The sequence below is a fragment of the Wickerhamiella sorbophila genome (genome assembly GCF_002251995.1).
Source record: "Wickerhamiella sorbophila strain DS02 chromosome Unknown contig3, whole genome shotgun sequence".
In the NCBI taxonomy this organism is placed as follows: domain Eukaryota; kingdom Fungi; phylum Ascomycota; class Dipodascomycetes; order Dipodascales; family Trichomonascaceae; genus Wickerhamiella; species Wickerhamiella sorbophila.
The window spans coordinates 237,918-255,088 of NW_020194004.1; the positions used below are offsets into that span (position 1 = coordinate 237,918).

The window sequence follows — 17,171 nt, forward strand, 5'->3', positions numbered from 1 at the left end:
TTTATTTGTTGATTATAAGCTTAAAACTGCTACACCTTCCACATGGTATGTTTGAGGGAAGAAATCAAAGCCACCCAAAGACTCGATTTTGTAGGAGCTGTTTTGCATTAAATATTCAAGATCACGGGCCTGGCTGTGGACGTTGCAGCTAACATACACGACCTTGGCTGGCTTGAAGGCGATGAGCTGGTCCAAAAACAGCTTGTCACAGCCCTTGCGAGGGGGATCGAGGATGACTGCGGTATTTTCGGGCTCCTGCGAGACGTGCTCAAAGATGCGCTCCGCCTGCCCAGTTATGAACTCGGCGTTGGCGATATTATTGAGTTTTGCATTTGTTGTAGCGTACTCGACAGATTCCTTGGAGATCTCGACCCCGATCACCCGCTCAACCGCAGATGAGCATGTGACGGCAAAAAGGCCGCTTCCACAATAAGTGTCGACCAGGAACTTGGGAGCCTCGCCGCGGACTTTGATGTTTTCCCGCACAAAGCTTGTCACCAAGGGCAAAATAGAGTTGTTGTTTTGGAAGAATGTTCCGGCAGGGTACTTGAAGACAAAGCCGTCAACATTCTCAGTGATAATAGCCTTGTTATCGGTAGTACACACGAGCGTACCATCTTCCTTTTGATCTTGCCGCAGCAGGATCGTGGCTCCGCGTTTATAAGATGCAATGTTTTCCAGAACAAGCGCTCGCTCTCTCTTCATACCATCGTTGACCACCGGAGTACCGATGGCACACTCTTCGATATCCAGAATGTCTTTGCGGCCCTTCATGCCAAACCCAATAGGAACCAGCCCTTGTTTGGTTTTACGAGGCTCGTCAAAGTGCGGAGTGAGTTTTGTGCGATATCCGTACTGCAAAGGCGAGCCTACAGTTTTGCTGATCTCAGGTAGCTTTCCAGACTTGAACAGCTCCGGAGCGTAGTGGCGGAAGGCATCAACCACAACCTGACGCTTTGCATCGAGTTGATACTCGTACTTTGTCATTTGATACTGGCAGCCAGAACAGCGACCAAAGTAGCGGCAACTGCTCAGATCATCGTTGCGATCTTTGGAAGGAGTGAGAATCTCCAAAATCTCGCTCTCTAAATAGCTTTCCTCGGTGCGGTAGATCTTTGTGCGAACCTTGTCGCCCGGAATTGCGTAGGGAACAACGACCGCTTTGCCGTCGTGAACACCTAGGCCAACGCCCGTAGAGGACAGGGCTTCGATTTCCAGATCTACTGTTTTGTGGAGCGGCCAGGGCAGAGACCTGTCGCGATTGAAGAACGCATCCATATCGTTTTTGGCGCCGTCCTTGTCGATGCCCAACTTGTCAAGCATGTCACCCACATCGTTGCGCAGAACACCCTCGACAGAAGTGGGATCGATGGGCTTTGGTTTAAACTTCTTGAAGCGGCGCTTCTTGCCAGCTTGAGCGGGCGCGGGCGTAGCGGGGGGTGAGAGAATCCGTTTAGACATGAAATTCAAATATTTAGACAACCTATGCATGTACAAAAAGAACCAAAAGTCGAGTGCCTCTGATCGAAGACGCACGGAATTGAAATTCTTTTGGAGTTAATCTGCCAGGTTAGAGAGTCCGGAAGATGGGGTTGAGATCAACCAGTCAAAGAGCCTGGGTTTGTAAAGAAAGAAAAAAAAACCGAGCTCCCTTATATAAGGTGAAAAATTCGAGGTCGAGGTGCATTAGGCGCACTTGTCCTGTGCTTTTGTGCTGTGTGGCAGTCGAAATGACGGTAGAAGCGGTACACCAGTATGCTAGGAAAAAAAAAGTATAAAGAAGTAAACTATAGAGGCGGAAATCAGCGGCATCGTCGATTTTTGATTAAGTGATAAGTTTTCCAAAAAAAATTAGCTAACCAATCTTGCCTGGTATGCCGCAGAAAAAAATTGACAGCCGCATTCCTGCGTTGATTCGCAATGGTGTGCAAACGAAGGAGCGCAGTTTCATTGTAATTGTGGGCGACAAGTCCCGCAACCAGCTGCCGAACCTGCACTATCTCATGTCGTCGGCAGATCTGTCCATGAACAAGTCTGTGCTGTGGGCGTACAAGAACAAATTGCTCGGGTTCACGTCGCACCGCAAGAAGCGCGAGACAAAGATCAAGAAGGAGGTCAAGCGCGGCATTCGTGAGGCCAACAGCGAGGACCCGTTCGAGCTTTTTGTGTCTCTTCAGAACATCCGCTACGTCTACTACAAAGAGACGGAGAATATCCTCGGTAACACCTATGGTATGTGTGTGTTGCAAGATTTCGAGGCCATCACGCCGAATATTTTGGCCAGAACAATTGAAACCGTCCAGGGTGGTGGTTTGGTTGTATTATTACTGAAGAGCATGACCAGCCTCAAGCAGCTGTACTCTATGACCATGGATGTGCATTCTCGTTACAGAACCGAGGCACACGATGACGTTGTTGCTCGCTTTAATGAGCGGTTCATTCTCTCCCTGGGCTCGAACCCGAATTGTTTGGTCGTCGATGACGAGCTAAACGTTCTGCCCATCTCAGGTGCTCGCGGGGTCAAGCCGTTACCTCCGTTCGATGAGGAAGAAGATACCCCCGCGTCCGTCAGAGAGCTCCGTCAACTTGTATCCAATTTGGAGGAAGTGCCCAGTGTTTATCCCTTGGCCAAACTGTGCAAAACGGTTGACCAGGCCAAAGCGGTTTTGACATTCATTGATGCGGTTGGAGAAAAGTCTCTCAAATCAACAGTTGCATTGACAGCTGGGCGTGGTCGGGGCAAGTCTGCGGCAATTGGCCTTGCTGTCGCTTCGGCAATCGCTCATGGCTACTCTAATATCTTTATTACATCTCCGTCGCCCGAGAACCTCAAAACTCTGTTTGAGTTTATCTTTAAAGGCTTTGATGCGCTTGGTTTCGAGGAGCATCAGGACTATGACATTATTCAATCAACCAACCCGGCATTCAACAAAGCGATTGTTCGAGTTAATGTGTTCAAAACGCACCGTCAAACAATCCAGTACATCCAGCCGCAGGATTCCCAAGTTCTCGGTCAGGCCGAGCTTGTTGTCATTGATGAGGCTGCGGCAATCCCTTTGCCTGTCGTCAAAAAGCTTCTTGGTCCTTATCTTGTATTCATGGCCTCCACAATCAACGGTTACGAGGGTACTGGCCGATCACTCTCGTTGAAGCTTATCTCTCAGCTTCGTCAACAGGCTGCAGCCGGCACTGCTAACCGTACATTGCGGGAGATTCAGTTAGACGAGCCGATCCGATATGCTCGCAACGATCCTACTGAAGCCTGGCTGAACAAACTTTTGTGTCTTGATGCGACGCTCCCGCAAAATCCGACCACAAAGGGATTCCCTCATCCTAGTGAGTGTGATCTGTACGCAATTAACCGCAACACTTTGTTTTCGTTCCACCCAGTGAGTGAGGCATTTTTGCACAAGCTTATGGCGCTTTATGTTGCATCTCATTACAAAAACACACCAAACGACTTGCAGCTGCTGAGCGACGCTCCTGCTCACCAGCTCTACTGTCTTCTCCCACCTGTCGACCAGTCCAACGGCAAGCTTCCTGAGCCTCTGTGTGTCATTCAAGTAGCTTTGGAGGGCCAGATTTCAAAGCAGTCAATTTTGAACTCGTTGGCAGCCGGAAAGCGGGGTGGAGGTGATTTGATTCCATGGGTCGTTTCACAGCAGTTCCAGGACGACGAGTTTGCTTCCTTGAGCGGTGGACGCGTTGTTCGTATCGCTACTAACCCTGACTATATGAGTATGGGATATGGTGCACGTGCTCTAGAGCTGCTCCAGGACTTTTTCGAGGGCAAATTCACCAATCTCGATGATACGAAAACACAGCTGTATCACCACGACTACGAGGTGTCGCCCCGTGTAAACGATAAAGAGCTCACCAATGTCTCGCTTCTTACGGATGTTGTCAAATCTCGGGACCCCAAAACGATGCCGCCGCTGCTGATGCGACTGAACGAAGTCCAGCCAGAGCGCCTGCAATACTTGGGTGTTTCTTTTGGCCTCACCAACCAACTGTTCAGGTTCTGGAAGCGTGGTGGTTATGCTCCTGTATACCTTCGTCAAACTGCCAATGATTTGACAGGAGAGCACACCTGTATTATGCTGAAGACCCTCGGAGATAACCACCAAAAGTGGCTGGGAGAGTTTTCACAGGACTTTGGCCGCCGCTTCCTGCAGCTTTTATCCTACCAGTTCAAGGAATTTGCTGCATCACAGGCGTTGTCGGTTATTGAAGCCGCCACCAAAGGCGCGGAGGTTGATGCTCGGATCAGCTCCAAGCAGTGGCTAGACGACAACTTGTCGCCGTTTGATCTCAAGCGACTAGACTCTTACGCAAAAAGTCGTATCGATCACCATGTTATCACCGACTTGATTCCAATTGTGGCCTTCAACTACTTTGTCGGCTACTTCCCCAAGCAATTTGTTCTTAGCAGTGTCCAGCAAGCTATTCTGTTGGGCATGGGGTTGCAGAAGAAGCACATTGAGGACGTTGCGGCGGAACTGAACCTGCCCGTTAGCCAGGCACTGGCCATGTTTGCCAAGCTTGTTCGCAAGACGTCGAATTTCTTCCGGCAAGTGCTGGCGGATGCGTTCGAAGCCGAGATGCCAGAGATCAACGACGCGGTTGACGACGACGACGTGTTTGAGGCGGCACCGGAGGCACAGGACCAGCCACAGAACGACGAGAGCGGCGACGACGAGAGCTACAAAAAGCGGGAGCTGATCAACTCGCTCGATCTGTCTAAATACACCATCTCTGGCGACATTGGCGCCAGCGATCTGGCCAAGGGCGCCAAGAGCGGCCGCGTGGCGGTCAAGAAAGACGTGAAACGCAAGGAGAAGGCAGCCGACATCTACGATGAGGAGATGGCCAAGGCCAAAAAGTCTAAAAAGAAGCACAATAAGTAAATAAGCCGCGCGAAAGCCCGCTACCCCCACGATAGTAACCTAACCCTGAAACACATGGAGCCATTGTGCCCGAAACCCAACCGAAATCCCAATCCCTTGTAACTAATTAGATTGCCCAAAGATGGGGATCGGATCGTTGCTGAAGACGGCGGCCGCGTCGGTTGGCGGCGTTCTGTTTGTTTCTTATTTGGGGTTCATCAAGCCCCTCAAGTACTATGGCCGTATGGCAGCCTATGTGATGTGTGTGCTGATCTCCGCGACGTATGGCGTTTTGTTGAGTGCGGTTCTGGTGTTTGTGGGCAAGCGGCGGCTGGTCCAGCACCTCGTGGCCCGCTTCTTTTTGTGTCTCACTAGTGTTGTTATGGGGATTCACATGAAGGTTGAGAATGCCGAGACCCTCACCAACACGCGCCCGGCTGTGTTTATTTCCAACCACCAGAGCATGCTTGATGTGCTTGTTTTGGGTGCCATTTTCCCTCCATACACTTCTGTGACGGCCAAAAAGAGCCTCAAGTACTATCCGTTCTTGGGATGGTTCATGTGGGCGTCTGGTTCTGTCTTTCTCAACCGCACGAATCGCGCCAATGCTCTGAAAGCCTTCGAAGACGCCAAGGTCGAAATCAAAAAGTACAAGCAGAGCGTTTTCATGTTCCCTGAGGGCACCCGTTCTCACGCATTTTCTCCTGAAATGATGCCCTTCAAGAAAGGTGCTTTCCACCTTGCTATCCAGAGCCAGTTGCCCGTCGTGCCCATTGTAGTCTCCAACTACTCTAGAATTTGGAGCCAGCCGCACAACCACATTTCCACAGGCACAGTGCCCATTCGTGTGCTTGATCCAGTGCCTACCAAGGGATTGACCGCTGCTGATGTGGACAGTCTTATTGCCAAAGTTCGTGAGAACATGCTGAAGGCCTCGACGGAGCTCGGCTACGCGCAGGCCACTTCCTAAATGCAAGCTTCTATCTATCGATTCTATTAAACTATTCTAGTATCAAATCTACTGCCCACGTGAGCAGGGCGTCGAGCTCACGCGACGGCGGGGCGACAATCGCCTGTTGTCGGGCTGCTTTGCTCAGTTCTGTGCCAGGCTCTCCTTCGTAGAGGAAGCCGTAGTTTTTAAGGTACTCTGGCCAGACAATGTCGTCAAAGTAGCCCGGCGGGTCCTGCCAAAACCCTTCGATGGTGACGTACCCGGACCGGCTTTCTCGCCGTTGTTTCAAGGTCGCGTAGTCGGTGAACAACACGATTTTGTGATCGAACTCGTCCAGAACCGGACTTGATTTGTGGAAAAGCATAATCCCGTCCACAAGAACCACAGGCTCTTTGATGTGCTGGACGCGGTCTTTGAGCCGAGCCACGACCTCGGGCGAGGGCCGGACGGGCCCCATAGCATTGGCTGCTTCTATACTTTTGTGTTCGGGCGGCAACGTGCCGTTTTCGCGGGCATGGCTGAGCGTTTGTGCCATTTTGGCCAGGTCAAATGCCTCTGGACAGTCCCAGTTTTCCAAGCCATTGGTTTTTGGGATCTCGCTGTCGGGCAGATAAAAATCGTCCTCGAATATGGTGTGGGCGTCTGGCAATATTTGGTGCAAGTATTTGACCAGCGTCGTCTTGCCACTACACGACGGTCCGCTCACTGCGACGACTTTCATGGCAGGTGCTAAGTAATAAATACAGACTATGGAGGAGTCGGTTATTTGCAGGTGGCGAGCATTTGGGAAATGACTTTGACTAGCTGCTCATTTTCACAAGCGGCAGCAACCCGTTCTTTGTCGTTCAGCTGTTTGTTGACCTGCTCTTCGCTCTGGTGCGACCCGGGCGTGACGGTGATTTTGATGCGGTAGCGGGGGGGAAGACTGCGTTCGAGACGGACGCGAATGCCCAAACCAATGAGGGTGGCCAGCGAGCAATGCGTGATAGTAGGGGTGATTTCCACATGCACTTTTGCGATCTCGTCCGGACTGCCGGTATCGGTCACATAGATGCGATCAAGCTGTACCACCGCCAGCTGGCCGAGGGTAAGCGGGTGCTCGGGATCCGAAATGCTCGCGATCAGGTCGAAGATCTCCTGGGCGTCAATAGGCTCGATCTCGTCGTCCGTCAGCTCCGGGGCGTCCGCCTCTGGCTCAGCAATAGGTGGCGGCGAGAACAGCGAGAACCTTGCGAGCTCCCCTAGCTCGAGCTCCACGCAGTCGTTTTTGGTTTCTGCGCGCGTCGGCAGCTGCCACTCTTCCAATACAGTCGGGTTCGAATTAATCGGTTCAGCCATAACGGAAACTTTTCATTGACTCAGCCTGGGGTATTCTACGCGGGGAAAGCCTGCGCAGCAGAAGGTTAGGATTGCAGTATCGAGGGACGGCAGAGGCAGCCGCGTAGGACGACGGCCATTTGATTTTTTGCGATTTTTTGTGATTTCGACCCGGTCCTCAACAATATGCAGCGACCCTCTTATTAGAGCCGCGCACCGGGGAAATGCTTACTCAAAGATGCCGCTCATTATTGACACTGATCCCGGAATCGATGATATGCTCGCGCTGCTGCTGCTGCTGGCGACCCCCAAGGCAACGGCAGAGCTCAAACTAATTTCTCTGACCTACGGAAACTGCGCCCTCGAGGCCACTTTGGTCAACGCACTCAGTCTGTTCTATGTTGTCGGCAAAGAAAATGAGTACCGCGCAACAATTGGGCTCCCGGAATATACTGATCAGCGCCCTATTATTGCATTGGGCAGTCGGCATCCTCTGAACGGGGTCGAAGCCGTGAACGCAACCGACGTGCACGGCAACGACGGTCTCGGCGGAAGCCACCAGACTCACCCAGAGTACACCTGTCCCAAAGAGTGGGTTGAGATGTTCAGTCCCGGTGCAAAAGAGCCAGAAGAGACCTTTCCGTTCCGCATTGGCAGGCAGGAGTCTCACCTAGAGATTCTGGACATCCTCCGATCCGAGCCAGAGAACACGGTGACCATTTTGGCAGTAGGACCGTTGACGAACGTGGCCAAGGCAGCGGCTGCAGATCCCCAGACGTTTTCGCGAGTCAAAGAAATCCTCAGCATGGGCGGAGCAGTCAGGATTACCGGTAACATCACGCCGGCTGCGGAGTTCAATGTGTTTGCTGATCCGTTGGCTGCGTCTATTGTCTATGCTCTGACGTCGTTGCGTCCTCAGGAAATGCTGCCGACAGGCACCTCTGAGTCCTACTTACAGCTGCCTAAACCTCTTGATCTCACGATTTTCCCGCTGGACATTACTACCAAGCATGTCATGACCAGCAAGGAGATCGAGCAGGTGCTCGACAGCCGCATTGCCCGCCACCCGGGGTCGTGGCTCTTGAAATGGGTCAAAATCTGGACAAAGCTGTCGCTGGAGAAAATGGAAGTGGTCTACGGCTGGCCCGATGCCCCGCTGCAGATGCACGACCCGCTTACTGCAGCCTACAGCATTGATCCGGCAAACGGCTGGACTCTGGAGGAACTGGACATCCGCGTAGAGTCTGCAGGCAGCTGGTGCCTGGGTAAAACCCTTACTGACGATCGTTCTCGCGGCTCAATTGACAACAACCCCCATGACTATCACCGGTGGCATATGTCGGGCAGTGGAAACAAAGTCAAAATGGTGACTGGCTCACCGTACCCCGAGTTTGGCAGCTTTTTGCTGGAGACTCTTTCAAAATTAACATAGCTTTCCCGTGCAGTCCTACTTTATAAACATAGATCTAACCGCCTTTTTAATCGCCTTCTCTGCGATCGCGATTAGCTAACCGAAAATTTCCATGAAGAGGTTCCTGAGATTCAACTCGACGTTGGGCTCTCTTGATGTGGCGTCGCTAAGAACAAAAATAGCGGCGGCCACGATAAAGCCCAGTGAGGCCCTGCGGGCGTGCGCGAAGCTGGAAAACGATCACATTGCTAGCAGCACCGCCGAGGCCCTGGGCCAATCTGAAAAGTCAGTGGAAGAAGCCCGCAATGTACTCCAAGAGGCTCTTGATAAATTCAAAATCGACGAACCTACTCTCAAAGCATTTTTCGTTGCACAGCCACCGCCCAGTGCGACCGCCAGCATCCTGGCTCTCCAGGCATACAATAAACAGAACCCCCAAACTGCATTATCCGAGACTGTATCCATGATTCCGTTTCGAAGAGCGACATACTTTTGCGACTTTGACGTGGCATTTCGCATTCTCGATCTCACAAGTGGGCGCAAGAGCCCGCACCAGGCCGTAGCCGGCCGGAGAATATACAAAATCGTGGCTCTTTGGGCAGCCGGTATGGGTGCAGCACTATTTGGGCTGGACAAGCTTTTAGCCAGCGGGCTGGTTGGTGACTGGACCGAGAATCGTGGAATGGTTCTGTCTATGGCCGCTACATATTTGTTGGCGGTGTCTGTGTATGGCACACTGGCCCGTCAAAACTCCAAATCGGGCGTTGGTGAGGTGCTTCGATGGTCCAAGGGCGTACTTCTTACCCAAAGATCCCAGCGGGCTCGCGAGCTGAAAATGGCCTCGCTGATGGCCGAAATGAACCGGTCGCTTCCGGAGAACCACGGCGAGTGTGCTGTGAAAATGCTCCAGGAGCTCCAAGCCCGAGACCTTGAAACAGTGGAAAGCGAAGACGAGCTTTTGATCAAAGAATATTGGGCTAGAGGAGGCGACGGCTTTGAGTGGGTCGAGCCAGACCAGGATCCGGCGTGGCAGATTTGGCGAGCCCGGATGGAAAAAAGCAAGCAGCAGCGGATCGGGTCGCCGTATGTGCGCCACGACGCTACGCCTAAACAGCTTGACTGGGCCGAAAGAGTGGCCAATAACCAGGACGATCCGATCACTATCCCGCACGCATCCCTAATTGATATCACCAAGCTGTCGGTTGAAGAAAAGTTCGCCATGCTCGACCAAGAGCTGAAATCCCTCAAAGAAAACGACCGTCCCGCGGAAATCGACAAGCCTCGAAAAGATAATTAAATACCTACTTTCTAATTGCCGACCAGAAGTCGGTCTCGATGTTGGGGTAGGACAAGAACGCCATGGCAATAATTGTATAGGTACCAATGAGCATCACGCCCTCGAGCCAGTTGGACTCGCCGTCCTGGATGAGCGAGTTGGCCAGCAGCACCGACACAAACATGATTGTGGTTTCAAAGCCATGGAAGTACAGGCTCATGGGCTGATCTAAGCACCAGCCGAGCACGACAAGGAAGGGCAGCAGGAACAGGGCGATCTGCATTGACGAGCCCACTGCAACGTTCATGGTCAGGTCGAGCTTGTTGCGAATCGCCATGAGAATTGCTGTTACGTGTTCTGCGGCATTACCGACGATCGGCAACAAAATCATACCCACAAACGTCTTTGAAATGCCTGTAACCTCCACCAAACTGTCAATTGACGCAACAAGGTAATCTGCAGACACTGCAACTGCAAGCGTGATAATAGCCAGCAAAGTAATGCACTCCGCACGCGAGAAGGATGCGTCGGGCCTGCGTTCTTCTTCAACGGCCTGGGTGTCACCCTCGAAAAATTGCCGGTGGGTGTGCAGTTGGAAAATCAGGTAAAGCACGTAGATGAGCAGCAGAATAATGGACGACTGGCGGGAAATTCGCACAATGTCGCTCGTCAACGCCCCGGGGACTGCAAACACAAATGCAGCCGGGATCAGCAACGAAACGATCGACACCATCATCAGCGATGACATGGTCTGCGCTGCAGTCATGTTGAACGACTGCTGCAGACGGTTGTAACCGCCGGCCACGAACGCACATCCCAGCACCAGTAGCAAGTTACTGAGAATCGACCCCAGCATCGACGTCTGCACCAGACGGATTTCACCGCTTTTGAGAGCGACAACTGCGACGATCAGCTCGACGACGTTGCCGAATGTAGCATTCAGCAATCCGCCAATAGTCTGTCCCATAGAGTCCGCGAGAATCTCCGTGGCGTCCGCCAGCAGCCCGGCCAGAGGCACGATCCCCAAAAAGTTGGTCACGAAAACGGTAATGGCCCCGTAGCCCATATAGCCAGCGAAAATCCCAATTGGCACAAACGGCAGCAGCACATTGACAATGTTTGATCTCGTCAGAATAATCACATTTTGCCCAAACGACTTTTTGGTCGGACCGTCCAAACTAACGCTCATTGCTGCAAAAACGTAATCACGAGAAAACAATACCGCTGCGCCGCGGACGCCCGTTTAGGCGGGCCAAAAAACAACGACAGCCGGAAAAAATGGCTAGGGGGAAACGTGCTGTGTTTGCGCGGTTGAGCTGGTTTGCCGCCTGCCAAGCCTTTTGTGGGTTATAAGGTACCCTACACCCCAGACTTGCCCACCTAATTAGATACCTCAGAAACGTTTGTAGTTGCTACCCACCCATGACCCAACCTCCCCAGCCAGTGATTCTGCAAAACCTGTCAATTCCGCGCCCCAGCAGTGGCAATCTGGCGGCGTTGGCAGAAAAAGACCGGCCTATCGCCGTGTTTTCCGATTTCGACGGCACGATCTTTTTCCAGGACACAGGCCATGTGCTGTTTGACAAATTCGGCTGTGGTCCTGAGCAGCGCGAGCGTCTCGACAAATCAATTGGCAAGACAATGTCGTTTAGGGCCGCTTCTGAGGAGCTGTGGGGCTCGTTGAACGTTACGCTCCCCGAGGCGATTGCCGAGCTCAAGAAGAAGCTCACGATTGATCCGGACTTTTACACGTTCTTCGAGTACTTGCAGACCCACGACATCCCGTTCACCGTCATCTCTGCTGGCATGAAGCCGCTGCTCCGCGCCGCGCTGGACGAATTCCTCGGCAAGGAGAAGAGCGCCAAGATCAAGATCGTGTCCAACGACGGCGAGATTTCCGAAGATGGCACAGTCTGGAAGCCTATTTGGCGCCACGACTCCGAGCTGGGACATGACAAGGCCCGCAGTGTGCAGGAGTTCCGCGACAGCGTCGAGGGCGTGCAGCCCAAAGTCGTGTTCTTGGGCGACGGTGTGTCCGACCTGGCGGCGGCTTCTCAGGCAGACATCCTGTTCGCTCGCCGGGGCTTGGCCCTGGAGGAGTACTGTATTGAAAACATGATTCCTTACATCCCTTATAATCGCTTCAAGGAAATCATTGTTGACGTCAAGAAGCTCGTCAAGGGCAACAAGTACCATGACCCCGAAGCTAAAGAGGCCGCCCGTCGGGCCAAGATCGCCCAACTCACCGGTCTCTCGCCATTGACTGCTGCTACCGGCGACAAGCCGCCCAGCAAAGGATTCAGTCTTGGTGCTGCAAGTAGCGACGAAGAAGACGAAGACGAAGATTCTGACGTCGAGGCTGCTGCTAAACCTCCGGCCCCACAGTCGCCCCCGCATTCGCCCCCGCTTAAACCGGTTCTAGACGAGCGTCCCGGCCTGGATCGTAAACACTCAACAGGAACCGTGCCTGTGCCCGCTGGCAAACCAGCCGGCAAGCTGGCTCCGTTCGAAGAAGACGATGCTTAATTAGCTATGTAAATTGGCTGGGCAAAAAAGGCAGCAAACCATTTTGTACCTAATGTGACATCTTTTACACCGGTGATCTCCCGGATCGAATGCATGCTCATTATGGGGATGCCCACGTCTACGGTTGGGATCCCTGTATAGGCGGCCAGCATGGGACCAATGGTCCCGCCCGTGCGCGTATCATTGCGCGGGGCGAAATATTGAAGTTTCTGGTGGCAGCGTGCAGCAATGAGCTGGGCAACGCCGGCATCTACGCCTGATCCTGCAAACCGACCAAGCCGCTTGACGGCAACGCCGGTGTTTAGGAGAGGAACGTGGTGTTCAAGATAGGCGTCGGCGTAGTTGGGGTTCCCGGCATGCGTAACATCTGCACTAACCAGATACGAGTTTGCAATTGTTTGGCGCCGCTCGTCAATGGTTGCATTGAGCGAGTCAAAAACCGCAGTCAACGCAACGTCGAGCAGATTACCCTTGGCACCCTGGCGGGTCTCTGACCCGATTTCCTCATTGTCGTAGAGGGCGGCAATCTGCAACACGTGTGCTGCTTCGGGTGCTGCTAATAGAGCATCAATAGCCGCATATGAGCACAACTTGTCGTCCATACGAGAGCAATAAATCAAGTCTTTGTCCAGTCCGCCGATTTTAGCGTGTTCGGCAGAGAAAAACTCCATATCCCACTCGAGAATCTGGTTGACCTTGCAGCCAGCCTCCTTTGCAACAGCCCTCAGCAGTCGCAAAGAGTGCTTGCCGTATAGTGGAGCATGCTTTTCTTCATCGGTAGCCTCAGGCTCTGTCCCGCTGCTTGCAACCACTGGCTTTTGCTCGAGGTTGGCCGGCATGGCACCAAAGTGCGGAGCGAGAGTCGGCAGCGAACCAATCACACCAGGCAGACGGACTAATTTAGAGGCAATTGCGCCGTTCTGCTTTACCACCACTCGTCCGCCGAGCCCTAAATCGCGATCCATCCAACTGGCATTGGCGCCGTCTGCGTACGGCGCGGTGGCGAATTGAAGGTACCCCATAACTGAGCTGGCGATTGAGGAGGGCTTCAATGTCAACCGGTTTGCATCGACATGAGTGGCAACCACATTAGCCCCGTCCGGGCCAGGAATAAAGTCCAACCCCACGACGAACGCTACGAGACTAGTGCCGTTGCGGGTCAGATAGTACCTGCCGCCGCGTCTGATGCGAGCGAGATCACGTTCGGTGATCTCATTGAATCCCGCGGCATCCAGTTTATGTCTCAGCCCCTCCACAAAGTGATACACCGTGGGGTGCTCATCCATGAACCGGCAAAAGTCCATTGGGAAGATTACGCACGGCGTTGTCCCAACCTCAGGCGCGGTGGAAGAAGAAGCTTTTATCGTTTTTGAGGTCAAACTCGCCGTAGGAGTTTTGTAGAGTGTTCAGAAACCGGTAATTTTGCCACTTCAGCTTGTTGTGCAGCTTGCCGCCCGAAGACATGACTCGCAGGTCCATATGCAGAATGTAGTGCTTGACGGGCCCTCGGGTCTCGATTTTTAATTCACCGGTTTCTGCATCCAACTCCCACTTGCCCTCAAAGGCCTTTGGCGAGTCGAGAAACGGCAGCATTGTAGTTGGCGAGTCGTTTGAAAGTAACGACTGGAGCGACCCGTTGGGCAGAAAACGCAAATATCGATAATAAATAACCTCAATTGTCGGCGGGAACCACGAGGACCCCTCCTGCTCGCCCTCGCGATAGTACCTGCAGGTGGCCACATACACCCCGTCATAGCGCATTGTTGGTCTTTTCCGGAACATTTCGTACCAGCTGATATACTTGTGCACATGTAGGGCTGCATCCTGATAGGTACCAAGGCACATGGGCTCCCAAAACAGGGCGCTGTCGTGGGGGATCCAAAACACTCGCCCTGATTTCTGGGCCCGCTTGTAGGCCTTGAGAGAGTCCTGTGCAAGGTAGAAAAGGATCTTGGCAATCAATTCGGTAGGCAGCCGGCTCAAATAGCACTCGCCCTTGGGCTGGATTTCTGGTTTCTCCGCGGCTTCTTTGTCTTCCGGTTGACCGATCTCCAGCATTCTCATCTTTCGATACAGCACGTCCACGTCGTCTCGCAGCCGGAATGCTTGTTTATACGTCTTTACCGCCTCTTTCATTTCTCCCTGGCCTTCCAGCTCGCCCGCAAGCTGAAATAGCCGGATAGCCTCCTCTGCCATTTATGAAATAAATAATGATAGCCAAAGCTTACCTTATGGATCGAGCGGGCCTAAAAAGTGAGTATGAGATTCTGCACCTGATATACTACAAAAACCTTCGCCAGCATCGCTCGCAAAGATGGTGGAAGTACCTCCGGATTCTGCACCGCCGGGTCCGCCAGCTTGCAGTCAAGTTTGATCCCACAGTATGCAGCTATCTTGTCAAGCGGCTGATTCCCCAGGCATACCGGTGCTTTCACGGCATTTTGGCTCAAGGTGCGTTCATTACCTTGGGATTTGCTCTGTTGGCGTCACTGGCTAAAATATGGTCGATTTTAGAGCCATTGGTTCCCAAGGTTCCCATGGTGGACGTGCGTCGCAAAACCCAGCTGCCGACCTTGGAGGACATTGGAGAGGTTGTTGAAGACTTTACGCCTGTGGTTGCCGCGAAAAAGCCCGAGCCGGCCAAACCGAAAAAGAAAAAAAGCAAGAAAAAACGAGACGCCATCGACGATATCTTTGGCTAATTATTTATGTACTTTTTAGCAAATGTGGGGAGCACAAAGCTCGCCCTATGAATGCCCTCGTTGTAGTAGCGAACATCTTCTGGGATATGCTTTTTGGCGGCCGGGGCTTGTAAATTAGTCTGTGGGTCTTTTGCACAGATCATCATCCCCAGCTGGCCAGACGTGTAGGTCGGCACACAGACCGTAGCGTAGTTCACGGTCGGGAACACGTTTTTGCATCGCTCCTGCAGGCTTTTGAGAATATCAAGCTTGAGCCACACATTTTCCGAGGCCTGCATTGCCACAATCCCGCCCGGAGCAAGAGCGTCGGAAAGCAGCTGAAAGTAGCTCTCTTCAAACAGCTTCTCAGCGGGCCCCTCGGGGTCTGAGGTGTCGGATATAATAACGTCGTACTTGGACTGGTTGTTTGCCAAAAACTCAAAGCCGTCGGCAATGTGTAGCGTCACGCGCGGGTTGTCGAATGCACAGGCCATGTTTGGCAGAAACCTTTTGGCGAGGTCGACGACCGTCTGGTCGATTTCCACCATCTCTATCGTCTCAACGCCAGCATGCTTGACCACTTCCCGCAAACAGCCCCCGTCACCACCACCAACAACAAGCACTCTTTTCGGATTGGGGTGCGACATCAACGGCAAATGGCAAATCATCTCCTGATAGGCGAACTCGTCACGCTCGGTAGCCTGAATTACCCCGTCCAGCACGAGAACGTTGCCGTAGTTTGTGCTCCTGAATACCAAAACATCCTGGAACATCGTCTTGCCCACATAGAGCACCTTGTCGACCTGCAGAGACAGGCTCTGCCCATTCCACGACTCGTTTTCTTCTCGAAACCAGCCGTTCTCGAGCATGGTGGTTTCCCCCGCTTAGTAGCCTCTGCGCAGTGTCTTAACCGACCACTGGACAAGGGTTAGGTCAGACGCACAGGGGATAGAGTTTCCCTAAATTTTTCCGGCGCCTGGTTGTTCCTAGGTTGGCCTCATCTGGCCCCGTATCATTATTCTGCAACTGCCGTATTGGTATTTCCCAACCCCACGGGTTTTTGGATCTGAAAAAATCGCTTAGTTAAGATTTTTTTTCACCATGCCCCATTCAATCGTCGCAAAAAACGGCAAGGCTGTTGTTGGTCTAGGCAGCAGGCTGCTGACGGTCGAAAACGGCGCTGTCACCAAGCAGGTCACGGTCGACCAGTCGGCCGCACCCAAGGGCAATGCCAACTTTGTCGATGCTTTGGCAGTTACCCCAGACAACAAGCACTGGCTTGGTATCGACCACTACGGCAAGCAATTGGTCGTGTACACACAAGATCTGGACGTCGTTTCTGCCCGAGTATTCCCCAAGCGTCCGTCTGCTGTCACTACTGCGGGCAGTTCCGCGCTGGTGGGCGATAAGTTCGGGGATGTGTACCAGGTGCCGCTCTACTCGACCGAGCCTGTTTGTGACGAGAAAGGACAGGCGAAAATCGAGCCCATCCTCGGTCATGTCTCAATGCTGCTCAATGTCGAGGTATACGACAACAAGTGGATCATCACCGGCGACCGTGACGAGCACATCCGTGTGTCCTCGCTGGCTCACCCCTACGTGATCGAGCAGTTCTTGTTCGGCCACAAGCAGTACATCCGGCAGCTGCTCCTGGTAGGAAAGACTCTTGTGTCTGGCGGCGGTGACGACTACGTTTGCTCGTGGGATCTAGAGTCTGGCGAGCAAGTTGCCCAATTCGCTCTCAGACAGTACTATCTGGGCCTCGAGGAGATCGATGTGTCTGTTCTGGTCGAGTACCAGGGCGACATCCTCCTTGTTGTCGAGGGCACGACCAAGATCCTCCGGGTGTCGGCACCGAATCTCGAGCTTGTTGCCGAGTACGAGACCAACGATAAGATCACGGCTGTAGCAGTTGACGGCAATGACGTCTACGTAGCGTTCGCCAACAAGCTGCGCGTCACCAGCTCACTACCTCCGCAATTCACAGAAATCGAACTACCGCAATCAGAAGAGGTCCCGCTATTCATTCAGGGCCAGCTGCGAAAGCGCCCCGAACACTAAACTGAGGCCAGCAGCAGTAGCAGGCAGGCCTCGATTCGGCCACCCACCATAGTCACGTGAC

At 52.9% G+C, this 17,171-nt stretch overlaps 14 protein-coding genes across 14 annotated transcripts; 7 read left to right on the forward strand and 7 right to left on the reverse strand.

Moving 5' to 3' along the window:
• Positions 1-12: 12 nt before the first annotated feature.
• Positions 13-1,491, reverse strand: B9G98_01982 (tRNA (uracil(54)-C(5))-methyltransferase; the record flags this gene model as incomplete). Its single annotated transcript, XM_024808539.1, has 1 exon — positions 13-1,491. The coding sequence occupies one exon, from the start codon at positions 1,489-1,491 to the stop codon at positions 13-15; it is 1,479 nt and encodes a 492-aa protein (XP_024664307.1).
• A 383-nt stretch (positions 1,492-1,874) lies between these two features.
• On the forward strand, positions 1,875-4,907 carry B9G98_01983 (RNA cytidine acetyltransferase; the record flags this gene model as incomplete). Its single annotated transcript, XM_024808540.1, has 1 exon — positions 1,875-4,907. One exon carries the CDS (start codon positions 1,875-1,877, stop codon positions 4,905-4,907), a length of 3,033 nt encoding a protein of 1,010 aa, XP_024664308.1.
• A 121-nt stretch (positions 4,908-5,028) lies between these two features.
• B9G98_01984 (putative 1-acyl-sn-glycerol-3-phosphate acyltransferase) lies at positions 5,029-5,856 on the forward strand (the record flags this gene model as incomplete). Its single annotated transcript, XM_024808541.1, has 1 exon — positions 5,029-5,856. One exon carries the CDS (start codon positions 5,029-5,031, stop codon positions 5,854-5,856), a length of 828 nt encoding a protein of 275 aa, XP_024664309.1.
• A 31-nt stretch (positions 5,857-5,887) lies between these two features.
• On the reverse strand, positions 5,888-6,559 carry B9G98_01985 (Nicotinamide riboside kinase; the record flags this gene model as incomplete). Its single annotated transcript, XM_024808542.1, has 1 exon — positions 5,888-6,559. One exon carries the CDS (start codon positions 6,557-6,559, stop codon positions 5,888-5,890), a length of 672 nt encoding a protein of 223 aa, XP_024664310.1.
• A 41-nt stretch (positions 6,560-6,600) lies between these two features.
• B9G98_01986 (hypothetical protein) lies at positions 6,601-7,176 on the reverse strand (the record flags this gene model as incomplete). Its single annotated transcript, XM_024808543.1, has 1 exon — positions 6,601-7,176. The coding sequence occupies one exon, from the start codon at positions 7,174-7,176 to the stop codon at positions 6,601-6,603; it is 576 nt and encodes a 191-aa protein (XP_024664311.1).
• Positions 7,177-7,393: 217 nt separating this feature from the next.
• Positions 7,394-8,587, forward strand: B9G98_01987 (Inosine-uridine preferring nucleoside hydrolase; the record flags this gene model as incomplete). Its single annotated transcript, XM_024808544.1, has 1 exon — positions 7,394-8,587. One exon carries the CDS (start codon positions 7,394-7,396, stop codon positions 8,585-8,587), a length of 1,194 nt encoding a protein of 397 aa, XP_024664312.1.
• A 91-nt stretch (positions 8,588-8,678) lies between these two features.
• B9G98_01988 (hypothetical protein) lies at positions 8,679-9,863 on the forward strand (the record flags this gene model as incomplete). Its single annotated transcript, XM_024808545.1, has 1 exon — positions 8,679-9,863. The coding sequence occupies one exon, from the start codon at positions 8,679-8,681 to the stop codon at positions 9,861-9,863; it is 1,185 nt and encodes a 394-aa protein (XP_024664313.1).
• Positions 9,864-9,867: 4 nt separating this feature from the next.
• B9G98_01989 (Vacuolar calcium ion transporter) lies at positions 9,868-11,031 on the reverse strand (the record flags this gene model as incomplete). The annotated part of the gene is made up of 1 exon (XM_024808546.1): positions 9,868-11,031. The coding sequence occupies one exon, from the start codon at positions 11,029-11,031 to the stop codon at positions 9,868-9,870; it is 1,164 nt and encodes a 387-aa protein (XP_024664314.1).
• Positions 11,032-11,264: 233 nt separating this feature from the next.
• Positions 11,265-12,368, forward strand: B9G98_01990 (Pdp3-interacting factor 1; the record flags this gene model as incomplete). Its single annotated transcript, XM_024808547.1, has 1 exon — positions 11,265-12,368. The coding sequence occupies one exon, from the start codon at positions 11,265-11,267 to the stop codon at positions 12,366-12,368; it is 1,104 nt and encodes a 367-aa protein (XP_024664315.1).
• A 49-nt stretch (positions 12,369-12,417) lies between these two features.
• On the reverse strand, positions 12,418-13,672 carry B9G98_01991 (Vacuolar aminopeptidase 1; the record flags this gene model as incomplete). Its single annotated transcript, XM_024808548.1, has 2 exons — positions 12,418-12,429; positions 12,485-13,672. 2 exons carry the CDS (start codon positions 13,670-13,672, stop codon positions 12,418-12,420), a joined length of 1,200 nt encoding a protein of 399 aa, XP_024664316.1.
• A 31-nt stretch (positions 13,673-13,703) lies between these two features.
• On the reverse strand, positions 13,704-14,564 carry B9G98_01992 (F-box only protein 9; the record flags this gene model as incomplete). Its single annotated transcript, XM_024808549.1, has 1 exon — positions 13,704-14,564. The coding sequence occupies one exon, from the start codon at positions 14,562-14,564 to the stop codon at positions 13,704-13,706; it is 861 nt and encodes a 286-aa protein (XP_024664317.1).
• A 35-nt stretch (positions 14,565-14,599) lies between these two features.
• On the forward strand, positions 14,600-15,070 carry B9G98_01993 (Ribonuclease MRP protein subunit rmp1; the record flags this gene model as incomplete). Its single annotated transcript, XM_024808550.1, has 1 exon — positions 14,600-15,070. One exon carries the CDS (start codon positions 14,600-14,602, stop codon positions 15,068-15,070), a length of 471 nt encoding a protein of 156 aa, XP_024664318.1.
• B9G98_01994 (Spermidine synthase) lies at positions 15,067-15,918 on the reverse strand (the record flags this gene model as incomplete). The annotated part of the gene is made up of 1 exon (XM_024808551.1): positions 15,067-15,918. The coding sequence occupies one exon, from the start codon at positions 15,916-15,918 to the stop codon at positions 15,067-15,069; it is 852 nt and encodes a 283-aa protein (XP_024664319.1).
• A 232-nt stretch (positions 15,919-16,150) lies between these two features.
• Positions 16,151-17,110, forward strand: B9G98_01995 (tRNA (guanine-N(7)-)-methyltransferase non-catalytic subunit TRM82; the record flags this gene model as incomplete). Its single annotated transcript, XM_024808552.1, has 1 exon — positions 16,151-17,110. One exon carries the CDS (start codon positions 16,151-16,153, stop codon positions 17,108-17,110), a length of 960 nt encoding a protein of 319 aa, XP_024664320.1.
• Between the last annotated feature and the right edge of the window lie 61 nt (positions 17,111-17,171).